The sequence below is a fragment of the Schistocerca piceifrons genome, chromosome 1, assembly GCF_021461385.2.
Source record: "Schistocerca piceifrons isolate TAMUIC-IGC-003096 chromosome 1, iqSchPice1.1, whole genome shotgun sequence".
In the NCBI taxonomy this organism is placed as follows: Eukaryota; Metazoa; Arthropoda; class Insecta; order Orthoptera; family Acrididae; genus Schistocerca; species Schistocerca piceifrons.
The window spans coordinates 836,000,406-836,016,487 of NC_060138.1; the positions used below are offsets into that span (position 1 = coordinate 836,000,406).

At 37.5% G+C, this 16,082-nt stretch overlaps 1 protein-coding gene across 1 annotated transcript in view; it reads left to right on the forward strand.

The window, feature by feature from the left end:
- The window catches only part of LOC124714747 (formimidoyltransferase-cyclodeaminase-like), a 110,630-nt gene that overhangs the window by 59,976 nt on the left and 34,572 nt on the right, over nt 1–16,082 (forward strand). Inside the window, exons 5-6 of the mRNA XM_047243046.1 lie at nt 5,150–5,396; nt 7,419–7,531. Of these exons, the coding sequence (XP_047099002.1) occupies nt 5,150–5,396; nt 7,419–7,531 (360 nt within the window). The remainder of the gene's footprint in view (nt 1–5,149; nt 5,397–7,418; nt 7,532–16,082) is intronic.

Below are 16,082 nucleotides of genomic sequence, written 5' to 3' on the forward strand. Positions count from 1 at the left end.
GTCTGAATGTAACAAATTACATATCATTCTGTTCCTCCTTCTAGTCAGTATTCTCTGTATGAAGAGTGGAAATGGAAATTATTCGAAGTACCATTTTTTCAAAAAGCAAACTTTCAGTGCTTTTGTGTTCTCATACTCTGTTGCATGCCCCTAGACTTTCAAATATGCATTAATAGATGGCACATGATCTTTGTACATATCTGGGCTTTCCTCTGAAATTTTAAAAATGTAATTTATTCAGACAAATAAAGACTAATCTTCAGATAGCTGTTCATGTTAAAATTTTGTTTTTTGTTGTTTACATTAATTGTTGGGGAAAAACAGCCAACTAATGTAAACAACAACATCATCATCATCACCTTTGTATCCTTCCAGCAAGTCAGATAGGGTGTTTATGAATAATTTTCCAACATCTTGCACTATCTTGATATACTTCTTGCTTGCTATTGTTCCCCAATTTTCTTCTCTAGTCTTCAGATCTTCCTTAATCTGATCTTACCATTTTTTTCTGAGTTGTCCTTTTGGTTTTTTCCCCTGCACATTTCTATCGAAGTATTGTTTTGACAGGCAGTTACCATTCATCCTCTCCAAATGGCCAAACCTCTTGAGCTTTGCAGCACTTAGTCTCTCAGTCAATGACAGATCCACTTACATCTCACCTATGACATCTTCATCCTTAATTTTATCTTTTCTAGACTTCTGCAAGGCTGACTCCAGAAACTTTATTTTGCATGCACGTAACTTGCTCAAATCTGACTTGTTAGTCACACAGCAAGTCGCAGTCATAATTGGCAGGAGATACACTTTAACACTGTCTTTCTGCCTCTTGCAGGAATTACCTTGACTCTCACATGTTGTTGTTGTTATGGTCTTCAGTCCAGAGACTGGTTTGATGCAGCTCTCCATGCTACTCTACTCAGTGCAAGCTTCTTCATCTCCCAGTATCTACTGCAACCTGCATCCTTCTGAATCTGCTTAGTGTATTCATCTCTTGGTCTCCCTCTATGATTTTTACCCTCCACACTGCCCTCCAATACTAAACTGGTGATCCCTTCATGCCTCAGAACATGTCCTACCAACCAAACCCTTCTTCTAGTCAAGTTGTGCCACAAATTTTTCTTCTCCCCAATTCTATTCAATATCTCCTCATTAGTTATGTGGTCTACCCACCTAATCTTCAGCATTCTTCTGTAGCACAACATTTTGAAAGCTTCTAATCTCTTCTTGTCTATCATATTTATCATCTATGTTTCACTTCTATACATGGCTACACTCCACACAAATACTTTCACAAACGACTTCCTGACATTTAAATCTATACTTGATGTATCTTCTAAGATAAGTTGTAGGCTGAGTAGTGCCTCACGTGTTCCAACATTTCTAAGGAATACAAAATGATTGACCCTGAGGTCAGCTTCTACCAGTTTTTCCATTCATCTGTAAAGAATTTGTGTTAGTATTTTGCAGCCATGACTTATTACACTGATAGTTTGGTAATTTTCACATTTGTCAACGCCTGCTTTCTTTGGAATTGAAATTATTATATTCTTCTTGAAGTCTGATGGTATTTTGCCTGTTGCATACATCTTGCTCACCAGATGGTATAGTTTTGTCAGAGCTGGCTCTCCCAAGACTATCAGTAGTTCTAATGGAATATTGTCTACTCCCGGGGCCTTGTTTCGACTTAGATCTTTCACTGCTCTGTCGACTCATCTCACAGTATATCTTCCATTTCATCTTCATCTACATGCTCTTCCATTTCCATAATATTGTCCTCAAGTACATTGTCCTTGTATAGACCCTCTATATACTCCTTCCACCTTTCTGCTTTCCCTTCTTTGCTTAGAACTGGGTTTCCATCTGAGCTCTTGATATTCATACAAGTGGTTCTCTTTCCTCCAAAGGTCTCTTTAATTTTCCTGTAGGCAGTATCTATCTTACCCCTAGTGATATATGCCTCTACATCCTTACATTTGTCCTCTAGCCATCCCTGCTTAACCATTTTGGACTTCCTGTCGATCTCATTTTTGAGACGTTTGTATTCCTTTTTGCCTGCTTCATTTGCTGTAATTTTATATTTTCTCCTATCATCAGTTAAATTCAATATTTCTTCTGTTACCCAAGGATTTCTACTAGCCCTCATCTTTTTACCTACTTGATTCTCTGCTGCCTTTAATATTTCATCTCTCAAAGCTACCCTTTCTTCATCTACTGTATTTCTTTCCCCCATTCTTGTCAGTCGTTCCCTAATGCTTTCCCTTAACTCTCTACAACCTCTGGTTCTGTCAGTTTATCCAAGTCCCATCTCCTTAAATTCCCACCTTTTTGCAGTCTCTTCAGTTTTAATCTACAGTTCATAACCAATAGATTGTGGTCAGAATCCACATCTGCCCCTGGAAATGTCTTACAATTTAAAACCTGGTTCCTAAATCTCTGTGTTATCATTATATAATCTATCTGAAACCTTCCAGTATCTCCAGGCCTCTCTCAGATATAAATATAATATAAACAAGAACAGCTATCTGAAGATGAACTTGGCAGTTCAAAACTGGTAAAGACACCATTTTTATAAATAAATAGCATTATTACCAGTGGCTGGTTGTGTTTTCTTCTTTGCAAGAATAAACTTTCTTATTGACAGCTAGACCCAGTCAATTATCTGATGTGGCACTTTGAATGCTCTTAATAAAGTATTTATTGTCTAATGTGTCACATTATTTTTGTGATGATGTGGTCAGCAGCATAATTTTGTTGTATCATAATACTGTCTCCATTTTCTGGATACAAATCAGTTATGTACAGAGAGAGATACATTGTTTTTTCATTCTCCTGAAGAATGTGAGATTTGGTGCTTAGAACCTTTTCATGTCTCACTCTTCATATGTTCCTTAAAACTTCATCTATTCTGTATAAAATCACCTCATTTCTTTTCTTATAAGACTGGATTCCATTTATGAAGATTTAAAGCAAGTGGCCAGTCTTTGCAACACTTTGAAATATTATCTGGATCTGCCTTCAGTGATCAAAATTATGGATAATTGTTAGCCATGACTAATTACTGTGGCAAGCAAAGTTTCCAGAACTAACCCAACCTCCCAAAGTCCTAAAAGGTCTCACATTCTCTAGCAGTGTGTCCTTCTGAAGTTTAAGTAGGCTTCAGCTTCACAAGTGAGTGTCTTGAGCTTCCATGAAAAAATGACTATAGCTCCTCTGCCTAAGGAGTTTATGCCACAGAACAGTATTAAATAAAAGTATGCATCATGTGATACAAATGATAATATAACTGGTTTCTAAATCTTATAAAGCTATCATCAGAATGTATGATTTGATTGTCATTTGTTAATTTTCATACCAAATACCTTGTTGATGCAGTCTACAGAATGTGATGAAAGAATGAATGAATGCTGAATAATATGCATTATTAAATGTTATAGTATAGTGGCTTACAGTGCTGTATTCGAGCATCATCTCGCAAGTCACCCACTATTATATCATTATATTTCCATATCCTATATGATAAGTAAAAGCTCTGTATGGACAATATCTACTGAACAAATGACAACAATGACATGAAGAGTGATGAGAAAATATCAAAAGTTTACTGTATCATAATGAAAATTACTAGATGGAAACAGCACTCAAAATATTAGGACCGGCCATAAATCACTTGTCTTGGTGTCCAAATGTGGGTGTCTCCACTTCATTTGAAAGAAAAGTAAAAGCTAAAATATACATCAGTGTCTAAATGTTCCGATGCAGCACTTTTTATTCACCAGCAGGTGAATAGTTGCTTGTTCTCATTTTTAATTTTTTAATATCAATAAAAGATGTGATACTGAGCACTAGGTTGCTCTCAAATTTATATTTTTATATGCAGAAGAGCATTTTCTCTTTTTACAAGCTGTGACTTCATCACAAATAAAAACAGGGATCCATGGAATAAGGAATTTCTTTTTTTTTATTCCAGTTTATGATCACAAAAATAGTCTGGTGACAATTTCACATCTGTCAGCATGAGCCTTCTGTGAAGCTGGAACTGTTATTTTCTTAAGACTAAGAGTATTTTTCTTATCTCATATACTAGTATCTTGTGTACTAGGTAGAATAGGTTTTATATGGTATGGGGTGGCAAGGATCTGGATAATTCTAAGGGAACGTCATCTACTTCAGGTGGTTTGTTCCAACTTAAATCTTTCAGACCTCAGTCAGATTGTTCTTGCAGTGTCTACAATATTGTCTTCAAGTTTGTTTCCCTTGTATAGCTCTCCCATATAAACATTTCTTCGACCTTTCAGCCTTCCCTTCTTTACCTAGTACTGTTTTGTCATCTGAGTTCTTAATATTTATTCAGGTGCTTATTCTCTCTCCGGGGTCTCCTTAATATTCCTATAGGTGGCATCTCTATTTCCCCTAGTCAGATGTGCTTCTACAGCCTTGCATTTCTCCTCTAGCCATTCCTGCTCCATACCTACAACACTAAAGGAAAAAGTGACCCTTATTATTCATTATTAAAGCTGTCAGTGGATCAGAAAATAATTCAATATGCAGTAACAAAATTTACTCAATGTAAAAGCCTGGCACATAGCAAAGCACATTTTAAATATAACCTAAAGTCATTTATTCTGGACTACTGCTTCTATTCCATGGACTAATTTTTATTTAAAAACCAGTTACCTTTATAAAAATCCTAGTTTTGAAGTGTAGTCAATGAGGAGGAATGAAAAGTAATATGCTCATATGCCCACTAAAAGATATCCGGTAAACTGACTCATTCCACATCATTTTGATAAAAAACCACTCTGTTTACCATTTTGCACTTTCTGTCAATCTCTTTCCTGTAAACTTCATTTACTGTGGAAACCATAACTGACTTAATGTAGTATACATGAGCTAGACATGACTGTTAACTACAAAAATACATCTTTTCTAAATATGATCCACTTCATACAACACAATTAGATAATTCAACTTGTACCCTTTGAACACACACTGCCTTCAAGCTATTCTTGATACAGTGTACTATGGAACTCTGATTCATTTTGATCTTGGCAGTTTTGTTTAGTTACAGTGCTAGAATATGATTAACAAGTAATTATTCAATAATGAATCTGTTAACTAATCTATGAAGATAAGTTTATCTGTTATTCAGAATAGCACTGAATGTAAGAACAACTGGTCGAGGTACTGAGCAACCAGGAAGTCTTAAGGAAGTTCAGGGCATTGGATGGTGGCTTGAGGAGGAAAACCTAGCACAAGTGTCACTCAACATAACAGACTTTGACGTAACTCCACTTCATATAGCCTATGAAGAAGTGTGCAAAGAGGCAGCAGCTCTACGTGTGTCAGTCATGGGATCAGAATTGTTGGGAGTTGTTCCACTGAAAGCAATTCTGCAGGTAATGTCAGGGTGACAAATAAATATGAGCAATGTACAAGCTTATGTCATGTTTGGATTATTTTAGTACCAGTAACTCATTAACGACTGAAACAGATAAGTTGAAAATGTATTTGCTGAACCTGCCCTTTTTGAGAAGACTTATCAACTAGTAACAGTGACAAATTAAATTTCAGTCTTTAATACAAAAAAGTACACCCACTTTTTTCAGTAGCAGAATATGTCATTCCAGTTCTTTTTTTTATTTATTATATGATAGTCAGACAAAAAATAATACTTACTGTTTTTACTGGTAAGCCAAAAATTTGAATGTCATACCATTCTGCAAAACCTCTTCTCCATTTCATTACAGTAGCAACTTTCTGCATGAAAGGATGCCAGTATTGCAATCACTTGCAAAATGGCCAACATTGATTTTCATATACGTGTATTAAGATTGCATTCAGTGATAGAACTTTTATATTCAGAAAGTGAAATGCCCATTTGCATTCACGAGAGACTGAAAAATGACATGTGTACAGTCATGCAACAGTGGATACCAGCACTGTTGGATTACTGGGTTTGTGACTGTAATGAAGCTAAGGGGCGAATATCATTGGCCAATGAAGCAGGGAGCAGCAGGCCAGTCATTACATAGACTCCACACAATATTCAGCTTGTCAGTGACATCATTTATCGTGACTGCCAGGTAATTGCTGATGATTTTTGTCATATTACCTCTCTCAGTAAAGGCTGTGTGATGAAAATTGTTCAGCAACTGATATACCCAAAATTTTGTGCAACTTGGGTACCAAGAATGTTACTCACTCCAAATAAAGAGATAAGAAACACAATTACCACAGAACTCTTGCAGCACTTCCATTTGGAGGGAGAGGAGTTCCTGAAAAAAACTGTGGCTGAACATGAAACATTGGTTCATTTTTCTGAACCAGAATCAATGAGTCGGTCAAGGCATCATTTTTATTTATTTATTTATTTATTTATTTATTTATTCATCTGTGGAACAATAAATATTGTATGGATGTCGTCAGATTACAACACATGAGCACACATTTACATTTACAATTAAACAGGTTTCTCATATTTTGTGTAGTTTTTCTAACTAGTCATACACAAATTTATAATTACATAATATTTTGGTGATAATGTCATATGTTGCTAATAATCTACATCTATGTTAAATATTCTTTGACAGAAAACATAGAAACTCATTGAAGAAGAAGTAGTTCAAAATTGTGCAGTTGAAAGGGGAAGTTATGGCTAAAATATTCTGGGATGCTGAGGGTTTGATTATGGTTGATTTTTTGGAGCATGGATGCACAATAAATTCTCTCCAATATGTCATAACCCTCAAACATCTTAAAGCACATCTTCAGCAAGTTTGTCCAACAGAAGCTATTGTGCATGTTGTTCTTTTTTGTGACAATGCAAAACCACATCACACTATTGAAGATATTGTGAAAATGGATGGGAAGTCTCACCTCATCCCCCATACAGCCCTGACCTATCACCATTAGACTTTCATCTGTACTGGCTGTTGAAAGAAGTTCATTGTGTGATTTACTTCAAAGATGAGGAGGCCATGAAAATGTCCATGTGTCAATGGCTTCGGAAGCAGGACCATGTGTTTTATCACACTGGAGTACATGTCCTTGTTAAAAGATGGATCAAAACTGTGGGAATGAATAAAGATTATATTGAAAAGCTATAAATTAATCATCAGTGCTGTGGTTTTCAATCTATGTTTTTGCATTTGAAATTCTTGACAAGTAAAATAAAAAAACATAGGAGCCATTACTTTTTGACTGAACCTCATAACTACTCTGCTTGGAAAATAAAAATATAAGTAGAAAATTCAGATTTATTTTACCAAATCCTAAATCTGATTTTGTTTAGCAAAAGGAAAGGTAATGTTACATTTCATCAGACATCAGCTATGCAGAGAATCTTCCAGAAATAAAAACATATTCATCTTGAAATGTTGTTACATGTACAGTAATACCAAGAAATTATTTCCTTACAGGTTGCAGAATATTATATAGACAAGGAAAATCTGTTTGTACTAACAGAAGATCAAAAAGTTCGACTTGCTATTAACAAACTTGGCCTTTCAGAACTACATACCTTCAATCCAAGGTAAGTACCATTACCAAAACACCTAATATAATGGACTAATATGTCTTACATGCAGAGAATATCATGCCAAAAAGGAAAAACATCCTGACAGTTGAGCTGTCATTAAAAATATGTAAATATTCAGCATAATAACAGATGACATATGAAATATACCGTAGGTAAATGAAATAAAACATATATTTTTTGTCAACATAAAATAAAAGACTTTCTCCAATCTGCTCTGAGCCCATTTAATCATCCCATCAATGATAGAGTTTATGAGCTGATGCATGCTTCTGGTAAAGAGTATAGGTGAAACAATGAGGACCCTCAAAAGGGTGTAAATCAGTATAAACAACACACATTCTTAAGACAAAGTGTGAAATCAGCTGTGGCAGACCACTGAAAGGACCGTATCAAAGTTATCAATTGTAACATCACACAAATGCCAGCTGATGAATGCATCCATCTTGGAAGTAGCTGATAAGACACAATTTGTGAGAAACATAAATAGCTCTCAGAAGCACCTCTGGAACAATAACAAATAAAAATATTTTGCCCTCCATCTCACTTGAAAACACTCTTCCTCCTTTATCTTTTGCTTGCCAGAGCTTTGCCAATATTGATGGCGCATCAAAGAGAGCCTGATGAATATCACCTTTGGTAGAAATCACACTAAGAGGCAGTAGCAATGTACCAGTAATGAGACAAGAATGATGATATAGAAACATAATTTACTGACAAGCACAATACAAGCAGCATATCCATTCACAGATATAGCTCAAAACCCACTGCTGTCTTTGGTCAAGTTGCAGACATTACAGTCCTTACTTGCTAGTGGTGGTTACAAGTATCAATATCCCCACATAGCACCAGTTCACTGACAGTGACAGTGGTGACTTTAAATATCACTGATAGTGATATCAAAAGTGTGCACATTTCATTTGATGATTTTGTATGAGCCTCAGGAAGGTGGTTGGAGCACAGGTTGACTTGTATCATCATGCAACACATTTGCAGTATGAAAGGGCTTTGTGTACAAATACTCGTGGTGCTGTGTGAGGACTGCGTGGCAGTACATGGGAGTGTCAGATGTGTTCTTTGACACATTGTACAAGTGCTTGGTGGGTTGGATATTCATTGTTTTGTGTTGGTAGTACGAACTCCACCAGGAGGACCACTGTATAAGATTTTAGCCAGCGATACTTGCAGGTCTTCTTTGTATGCTATGCACACTCCAAGAAGGACCCACAGCAGAGCCTCCATCCAAGATCTGCTGTGGCACATGATAGCAGCCTTAGGGACCCTGTGCCACATTTTGACCAGGCCATTGCTCTGCAGGTGGTAGGTGGTTGTGCAGGTATGTTTAATACTGCACAGGTTGCTAAGTACTGCAAAGTGCTTATTCAAATTGATGGCCCTGATCTATAGTGATGGTCTGAATGTGCCAAAGCATGATATTCAAGTGTCAACAAAATCATGCGCTGTTGTTTCAGTTGTAATGTCCTTCCATTTGCCATGAAGCTCTGCTCATGATGGAGAGAAGAAACTTGTAACCTTTTGACTCAAGAAGGGGCCCCATTAAGTAGCTTTGGAGGTGATGGAAATGAGCTGGGGGTATCACAAATTGACCTTTTGCAGTTGGGCATATTCACACGTCTTGGACCAGGTGTGGCAGTCTCTCTTAATTTTGGGCCACACAAAGCATTTGTTGATGAGGCAGACTGTAGGGCATATGCCAGGATGTCAAAGGTTGTGCAATTGGTTAAGCATTTCACGTCGCATTTTAGTGGTACCAGCTGTCAAATTTTGTTGAGAAAGATTTCACACAGGATCGATGTTCCATTGGCTGTGATTGTGCCTCTTTCAATTTTGAGGCTGGTTTCATTGCTGAATAGTAGTTCGTCAATGCTAGGGTCAGTTTGTTGGGTGGCAACCCGGTGTTCATAGTTGAAGTGAAGGGATATGGTATTAACCCTTGACATGTAATCAGCAATGAAGTCTGCACTGTGTAAGTGTCATATGTCTGTTGAGTACTGCAAGATGAAAGTCAGGTGTGGAAAAAATTATGCACTTACCTCCTTTGATGGATGTTTTATAGTGTTGACAGGTGACTTGTGATCCATGAGTAGAATGACATTCTGATCTTCAGTGTCTTTGTGGAAGTACTTAACTACCTCACAAAGCATGAGGAGTCCCTGTTGAATGCCATTTGGATTGGGAAGCTGTCAGTTTGTAAGAGAAAAACCAGAGAGGTTGGGTTTCACTGCCCAGCAAACAGTTGTAGCACCGCACCTCGCGTCAGTGGTAACTATCAGTTGAGCATCTGGGATGGGACATGTGACTGTGACTGCATTAACGAGACTAATTTTTCTGCTATCAAAAGCATTTCATGTGTCTTCAGTCCATTCAACTTTCCTTTTTTTTCATTTTTGTTGCTACCTGATGAAGCATTTATAAGCAAGACTTGTAAGGCAGCTGCTTGTGGCATGTGGCATCGGTAGAAATTTAGAATTCCAAGGAAACATCAAGTTTGTGGTAAATTAGTGGTAGTGAAAACTGTCATACAGTTTCTACCCTTTTTAATGTTAGTTTGATGCCTGTGGCACTGATTAAGTGTCCTAGTAAATTGACTTCTTCTTGACATAGTTGATATTTGTCATGACTGATTGACACACTTTGACACACTACTGTCTTGTAAGGTTTAGAAAACTAACTTGAGGTGTACCTCATGTTCTTCAGTGGTGGCATAAAAAATAAGGATTTTGTTGAGGCATGAATAGCAATGACTGAGGTGAAAGAGGATTTCAATAAATTGTTTCCACATTTATGCAGCATTTTTAAACCCATAAGGCATGAAAAGGTACTTGTACAGATCTAAGGGTTTGACGATTGCCATTTTTGTGGTACTGTCAGTGTGCATGATGATTTGCAAATACACGTTTTTACAGTCAAGCATGCTTTAGTGGATGTGCCTGCCAGTGCATGAATAAAGTCTTGTATATTTGGTACTGGGAAACTGCATGGATTGTATTGGTGTTGAGGACTCTGTAATCGCTGCAGAGGTGAAGAGTGCCATCATTTTTTGGTATTAATTTGATAACAAATCCCCATGGGCTACCGGACAAATGAACAATACCAGCTTGCAGCATATCGTCAGTCACTGCTTTAGTAGCACGCAGGTTAGTTGACCAGACTGGCTTTGGCAGCCAGACTGTGATCATGTATGTTGTGAGTTGCATTTGCATGAGTATGTGTGTTGACTGTTTTGATGAAGGTCTGTGTGGCCAAAAGCTTTGTTTGAGTCTTTTTGTTGTGCCTAACTGTGACTCAGCATCTCCCATATATGGTGATTAGCAACTATCCTTTTCACAATATTTTTGCTACTGTGTGTGATGTCTATGTGCTGGACTTAGTACATGTGACCTTTAGCTAAAAGATATAAAATGAAACATTGAAGACTTAGTGTCTGTGTGAGTATAACACAATGACTTCAAATATTTGAGGTTGAATTAGTCTTTCATTCTATGACTTTTGCGTAACTGCACATGACTTCCACCTCTAATACATGTTCACAAACATGAAAAAATGAAACTGCACCATTGTTTGGGCTATGTCCCTCTATAACTGGCTGAACGAGTTGGTTCCATTGTTGATAGAGAAGAACAGCATAACACCACCAACAGAATAATGTCTGTTAAAGCACTGTAATGTTCAAATAATGTTTCAGACTGATGATGTACTTTACTTTACTTCCTTTTACTGTACAATGCATTCATTTCATGTTCCAAGACAAATTTTGAAGCAGTCTCTTGTATTTTGTATGGCCTAGCACTTTATGTATCAATAAAAACGAAGTTTCCAGTCTTAGAGCCCGAATGTGGCTTTCTTTTAGCACAGTGGGGTACAGATTGGGTTATATTATTTTCAGTTTGTGACCGAATGGAAAGGAAGTTAAATACTCCCCAATGAACTTTGGAGGCAACATGGAATTTCTTTCTTTTTTTGTAAGGTCTTATCAAACTAGGTCTATTGTTGGCATATTCCAGCCGGAGATTAATGTGTCAAACCTATAGCAGTACTGAGTTCTTGGATATAGACAGTTTATGTCGGTAGAGGCGAGTGTGCAATTACTGGAAGTGAAATCATAACACTTAATGCTGACCGATAACCTAGGTTTTTGGGACATTCTAGGATGAACATCAATTTCAATGTACCTGCACATAAAACCAACAACATGAGCATGCAGCAGTCAGACCACCACTAGCTGACAGCTATACCTTATTATAAGACTCAGCACTGAGGATTCAAATTTAACCTAGCCCATCTCGCCACAGTCTGAAAATGTACACTACCAATTGTCAACCAGACAATGGTGATGACTGTTACTTCCAACATCAATATTTATGAGGGCTACACATGCTTTATTTTGGTTTCTGTTTTAGTTGAGTCCTTGCCTCCAGTAAGTTAGTAAGAGAAAAGATTTCATTCATTTCTGTGATGCAGATATTCCCTCCTAAGTCCATTCTCCTGAATACAAATAGTTCCTCAGGATATTATGAACTCTCTTATGCTTTGGGTTCAAAATATTTCAATAAAAAGTGTGTCAACAAAACTCAGCAGGTGGTGACTGAAATTATTGCTGTCTCAAAAAACTACAGGTACCTCTATTTTGACTGCATCAGAGGTGGGAATCTTCCTACATGTTTGTCAGAAGATGTGAATATAATGTAAGATATAGCTCAGATTGGTTGCTCAATAAAATAACAAATTGGAAATTTAGATGGTTGAAAGGTGTTCTCATTTGATGTTTTGTACTGAACAGCCAAAGTCCCATAGCCATCTGTGGAAAGATGAACATACAGAGAAAAGTGGAATTCGTGATCTTGATACATGTGAAGCAATGCCACCTGGGAACTGAAATAGCTTGGAGTATGAAAAGTTATCAAGGCGAATTTAAAAATAAAGTAGTTCATAGATCATATTGGGATATATTTATGAAGTATGAATGATAGTGTAGTTAGATAACAGCATCAGGGAAAATTCAGTTGAGAAAATTAATGAATTATGAGACAGAATTCCTGGGCAGCACTTACTTACAGGAGAAAAAATGTGTAGTACTGCCGATAGACAAACATAAAATGACACTCTACCTAGCTTTCATAACTTGAAGTTCCTTCCCTGGGGAGAAGAGAGGGATAAATTGGTGAAGGTTAAAAGGAAGGGCAGGTCATTCCAAATCCAGGATGAGATGACCACTTATAGTGAGGCTGAGGAGCCACCCTTGCATGTTAACATATGGTAATGCAATAACTCTTTGTTAACAAATCCTTTTATGTAATGAATTACATGACAGTCTGGTTGGACACTTACACACTAATGATCAAATGCATTATGACGACCTGCTTAATAGGGTGTTAGTCCATATTAGGAGCACAATATGGGAGCTGTTATGCATATCATGCATACAACAAATCCTTGGTAGGTTTTCAAAGGTACATGACACCAGATGTCTACACACAGGCCATGCATTTCCTGTAAATTACAGACTGGGGGTTTGAGGGTGCAGAGCTGGTGCCTGATAGCGTTCCACATAATAGTGTAAAATGCGTGGGCATTTATAAGTTGGCAAAAATGTCCAGCATAAAATGCCTGAACAAATCTGCAAAATTCATAAATTCCCAGGCATTTATGCGTTTTAAAGATTAATTGATAAGTGGCACTAATAAAAAATTTTAATCTAATATTTTGCATTAGAAAAAGTGTTTTACAACACTACTTCTTCCGTGGTCAGATAACTAAGCTGATAAAATTGCTTGAGAGTTAGGGGAGAGTAATTAAGGAAAATAAACTGGACTATAAACATAACTTTTTAAATCTTTAATTAGGTCAATTCTTAGGGTAGTGCACAACGAAAAAGAAAACAACACTCAAGTTTAAAATTAATTTTTGAAATGAAGTATAGTTTGAATTAAGTAGCTAGTTTGTAAGTAGTATTTTTACTTATACTATAATACTGCAAAAAATTTTAAAAAATGTCAGTAACTTTCTTGATCTTCATAAGATGAAGAAGGAAAATGAAGTTCCGACTCTGCCTCAGATTCTCCTGAATCTGATTCCTCACTGACCACTGGATTCTTCTCCATTTTGTCTTGGATTGGACTGTTCAGTATGAGTTTTTCCTTGGGGTCAACAGGCTTATGACATATACCTGCTCCATTCATCAACGTCCAGTTGTAGGAGAGATAGTTTAATTTTACAGCCCTCTGATGTGAGTCTTTTGCTTTTTTACTGTGGATCCATCCAAAAGTGCTGAAGGAATGTTCTTTAGTAGCAGATGTAACAGGTGTGCCCAGAATTTTTATGGCAACTTCTGACAGTTTACAGGTTCCTCTGAAATCTTGCCACCACAATGGAGGATTTATACAATGATTTTTATCTACCTGAGAGTGAGGACTCATCCCTTCCTACACATATTATCTGGATCATATTCCTTGTTTGTCCCTATAATCAGCTAAGTTCTCTCTAACTTGAATGATATTTAGTCCCGTGTTCTTGGCTGTGCCACAAACTAAGCTTATTATATCAGGCACCTTGACAGGCTTTAGGTTACTACCTTCTACTACTGTATCAAGAAGAGTAGCTGCAAGGTGGGCATTGATTCTTTGTTTTTAAATATATGTTAGTGTTCTCATTTTATCTTCACAGCAGTGTAGTCATACGAGAGTAGATAAAGAAAGGAGCAGAATAGAAAACTATAATCTATCTCAAGAGTCACTACATCTGACAACAAAGCCCTTTTTATGTTTTTTCAATGAAAACAGTTTAACATTTAAGAATACATTTATCATCAAGAAACACATGTCAGTTGTTTAATACATTCGGTGATCTATGCCAGGAGTGCTTACCATAGCACTGTCTGTGCAGGTGGGAGAGTTTGTGTACTCCAGTGAAGCTGGGAGCTATGCAGGCAGTAGCATAGCTACTGGCAGGTCCAACCTAGCCAGATGGATCTCAGCAGAGGAGCGAGATCAAGTGTGTCTTCCAATGTCCCTTCTTTCTTTCCTTTCCTCACCCATCTTCCTTCTTTCCACCACAACCTGTCCCAGGGGCCCAAAACGCCTCAGCAGTTTTTGTGTCTTCAGTTATCAGTCACTATGCCACTGGACCAAGATTACAAAGCTGTCGGGGACAGTGTGATTGTTGTTGTGCAGGAACTTTTACATGTTAAAAAAATATAAGCACAGGCATATTTTGGAGGACAGTACTATCAGTCCAATACAGAAAAGCCCTGCAGAGAACAGCAAGTTGCGATGGGAGCAGGACTGTGTAATCTGGAAGCTCTTAGTGACAAAATGGCATGTAGGTGGCAGGCATGTGATCACCATTTTACTCGAGGAGGCTGTAGAGTAGCTCGTGTGCTGCACCTGTGACTGAGCACGCCTATTCAGAATCCACTCTGCTCATCCTGCATGGGGAGGGGGCTTGGAAAGGTGCCCTAAACACAGTCATCCTAACCAACCAACTACTTGACCGGATAGCCATGTCCACAGGATACACCATATGTCGAAACAAAAGGAAGAAACGAAACTTAAGTATTGCTACCTGGAATGATCAAACTCTCATTGACTCAGACAAAAGCAACCAATCACAACAAAGAACAGCTATTGTGGCACATGAACTAAAACGATGCAACATCGATACTGTTGCCCCCAGTGAAACAAGACTTGTGGGCGAGGGTCAAATAAAAGAACAAGCTGGAGGCTACACTTTCTGATGGAAAGGGAAAGATGAAAATGAGCCTTGTATCGATGTGGAGGGTTTGCTGTGAGGAATCAACTTATCAATGATCTAGAAAAACTAAATGAAAGACTTATGACCCTCTGTCTCAAACTCATGAACACCAAAAAGCCACTATAATTAGTGCATATGCACCAACCCTAGACTCAGAGGATGATAAGAAGGAAGAGCTCTACACCCAGCTAAACTGACTCTTATCAACCATACCTCAGTCAGATAAAATTATTCTACTAGGTGATTTCAATGCATGAGTTGGCAGAGACTATTCCCTATCGAAAGGTATTACTGGTAAGGAGGGTATTGACAATGGCAGCTCCAGTGGAACTCTTCTTCTGAATAAATGCTCAGAACACAATCTTGTCATTACAAACACTCTCTTTTGACAGAAAAATAAGTTTAAAACCACATGGCAACATCCCAGATCAAAACACTGGCATCTCATAGATTATGTGATTGGGCAGTCTAGAGATCGATGTGATGTGGAGATCACAAGAACTGTAGCTCAGGCTGATGACTGATGGACAGATCATTGAATGGTCTGTTCAGTAATGGCTCTACAAGTGCCATCCAAGTGGTGGAAGCAAAAGAAACAAGCAAAACATCTGCTAAATACTGAATGACTAAAAGATTAAAAAGTCCAAAAGAATTTCCAGAACATTGTGAAGCAAAAGTTGCCTGCTGAGTATCCTGACAAAGTTGAAGTACACTGGTCAATACTGAAAACCATCCCTCCTTGTTTTTGGCTTGCCAAGAATCAACTGGATTCATCTAA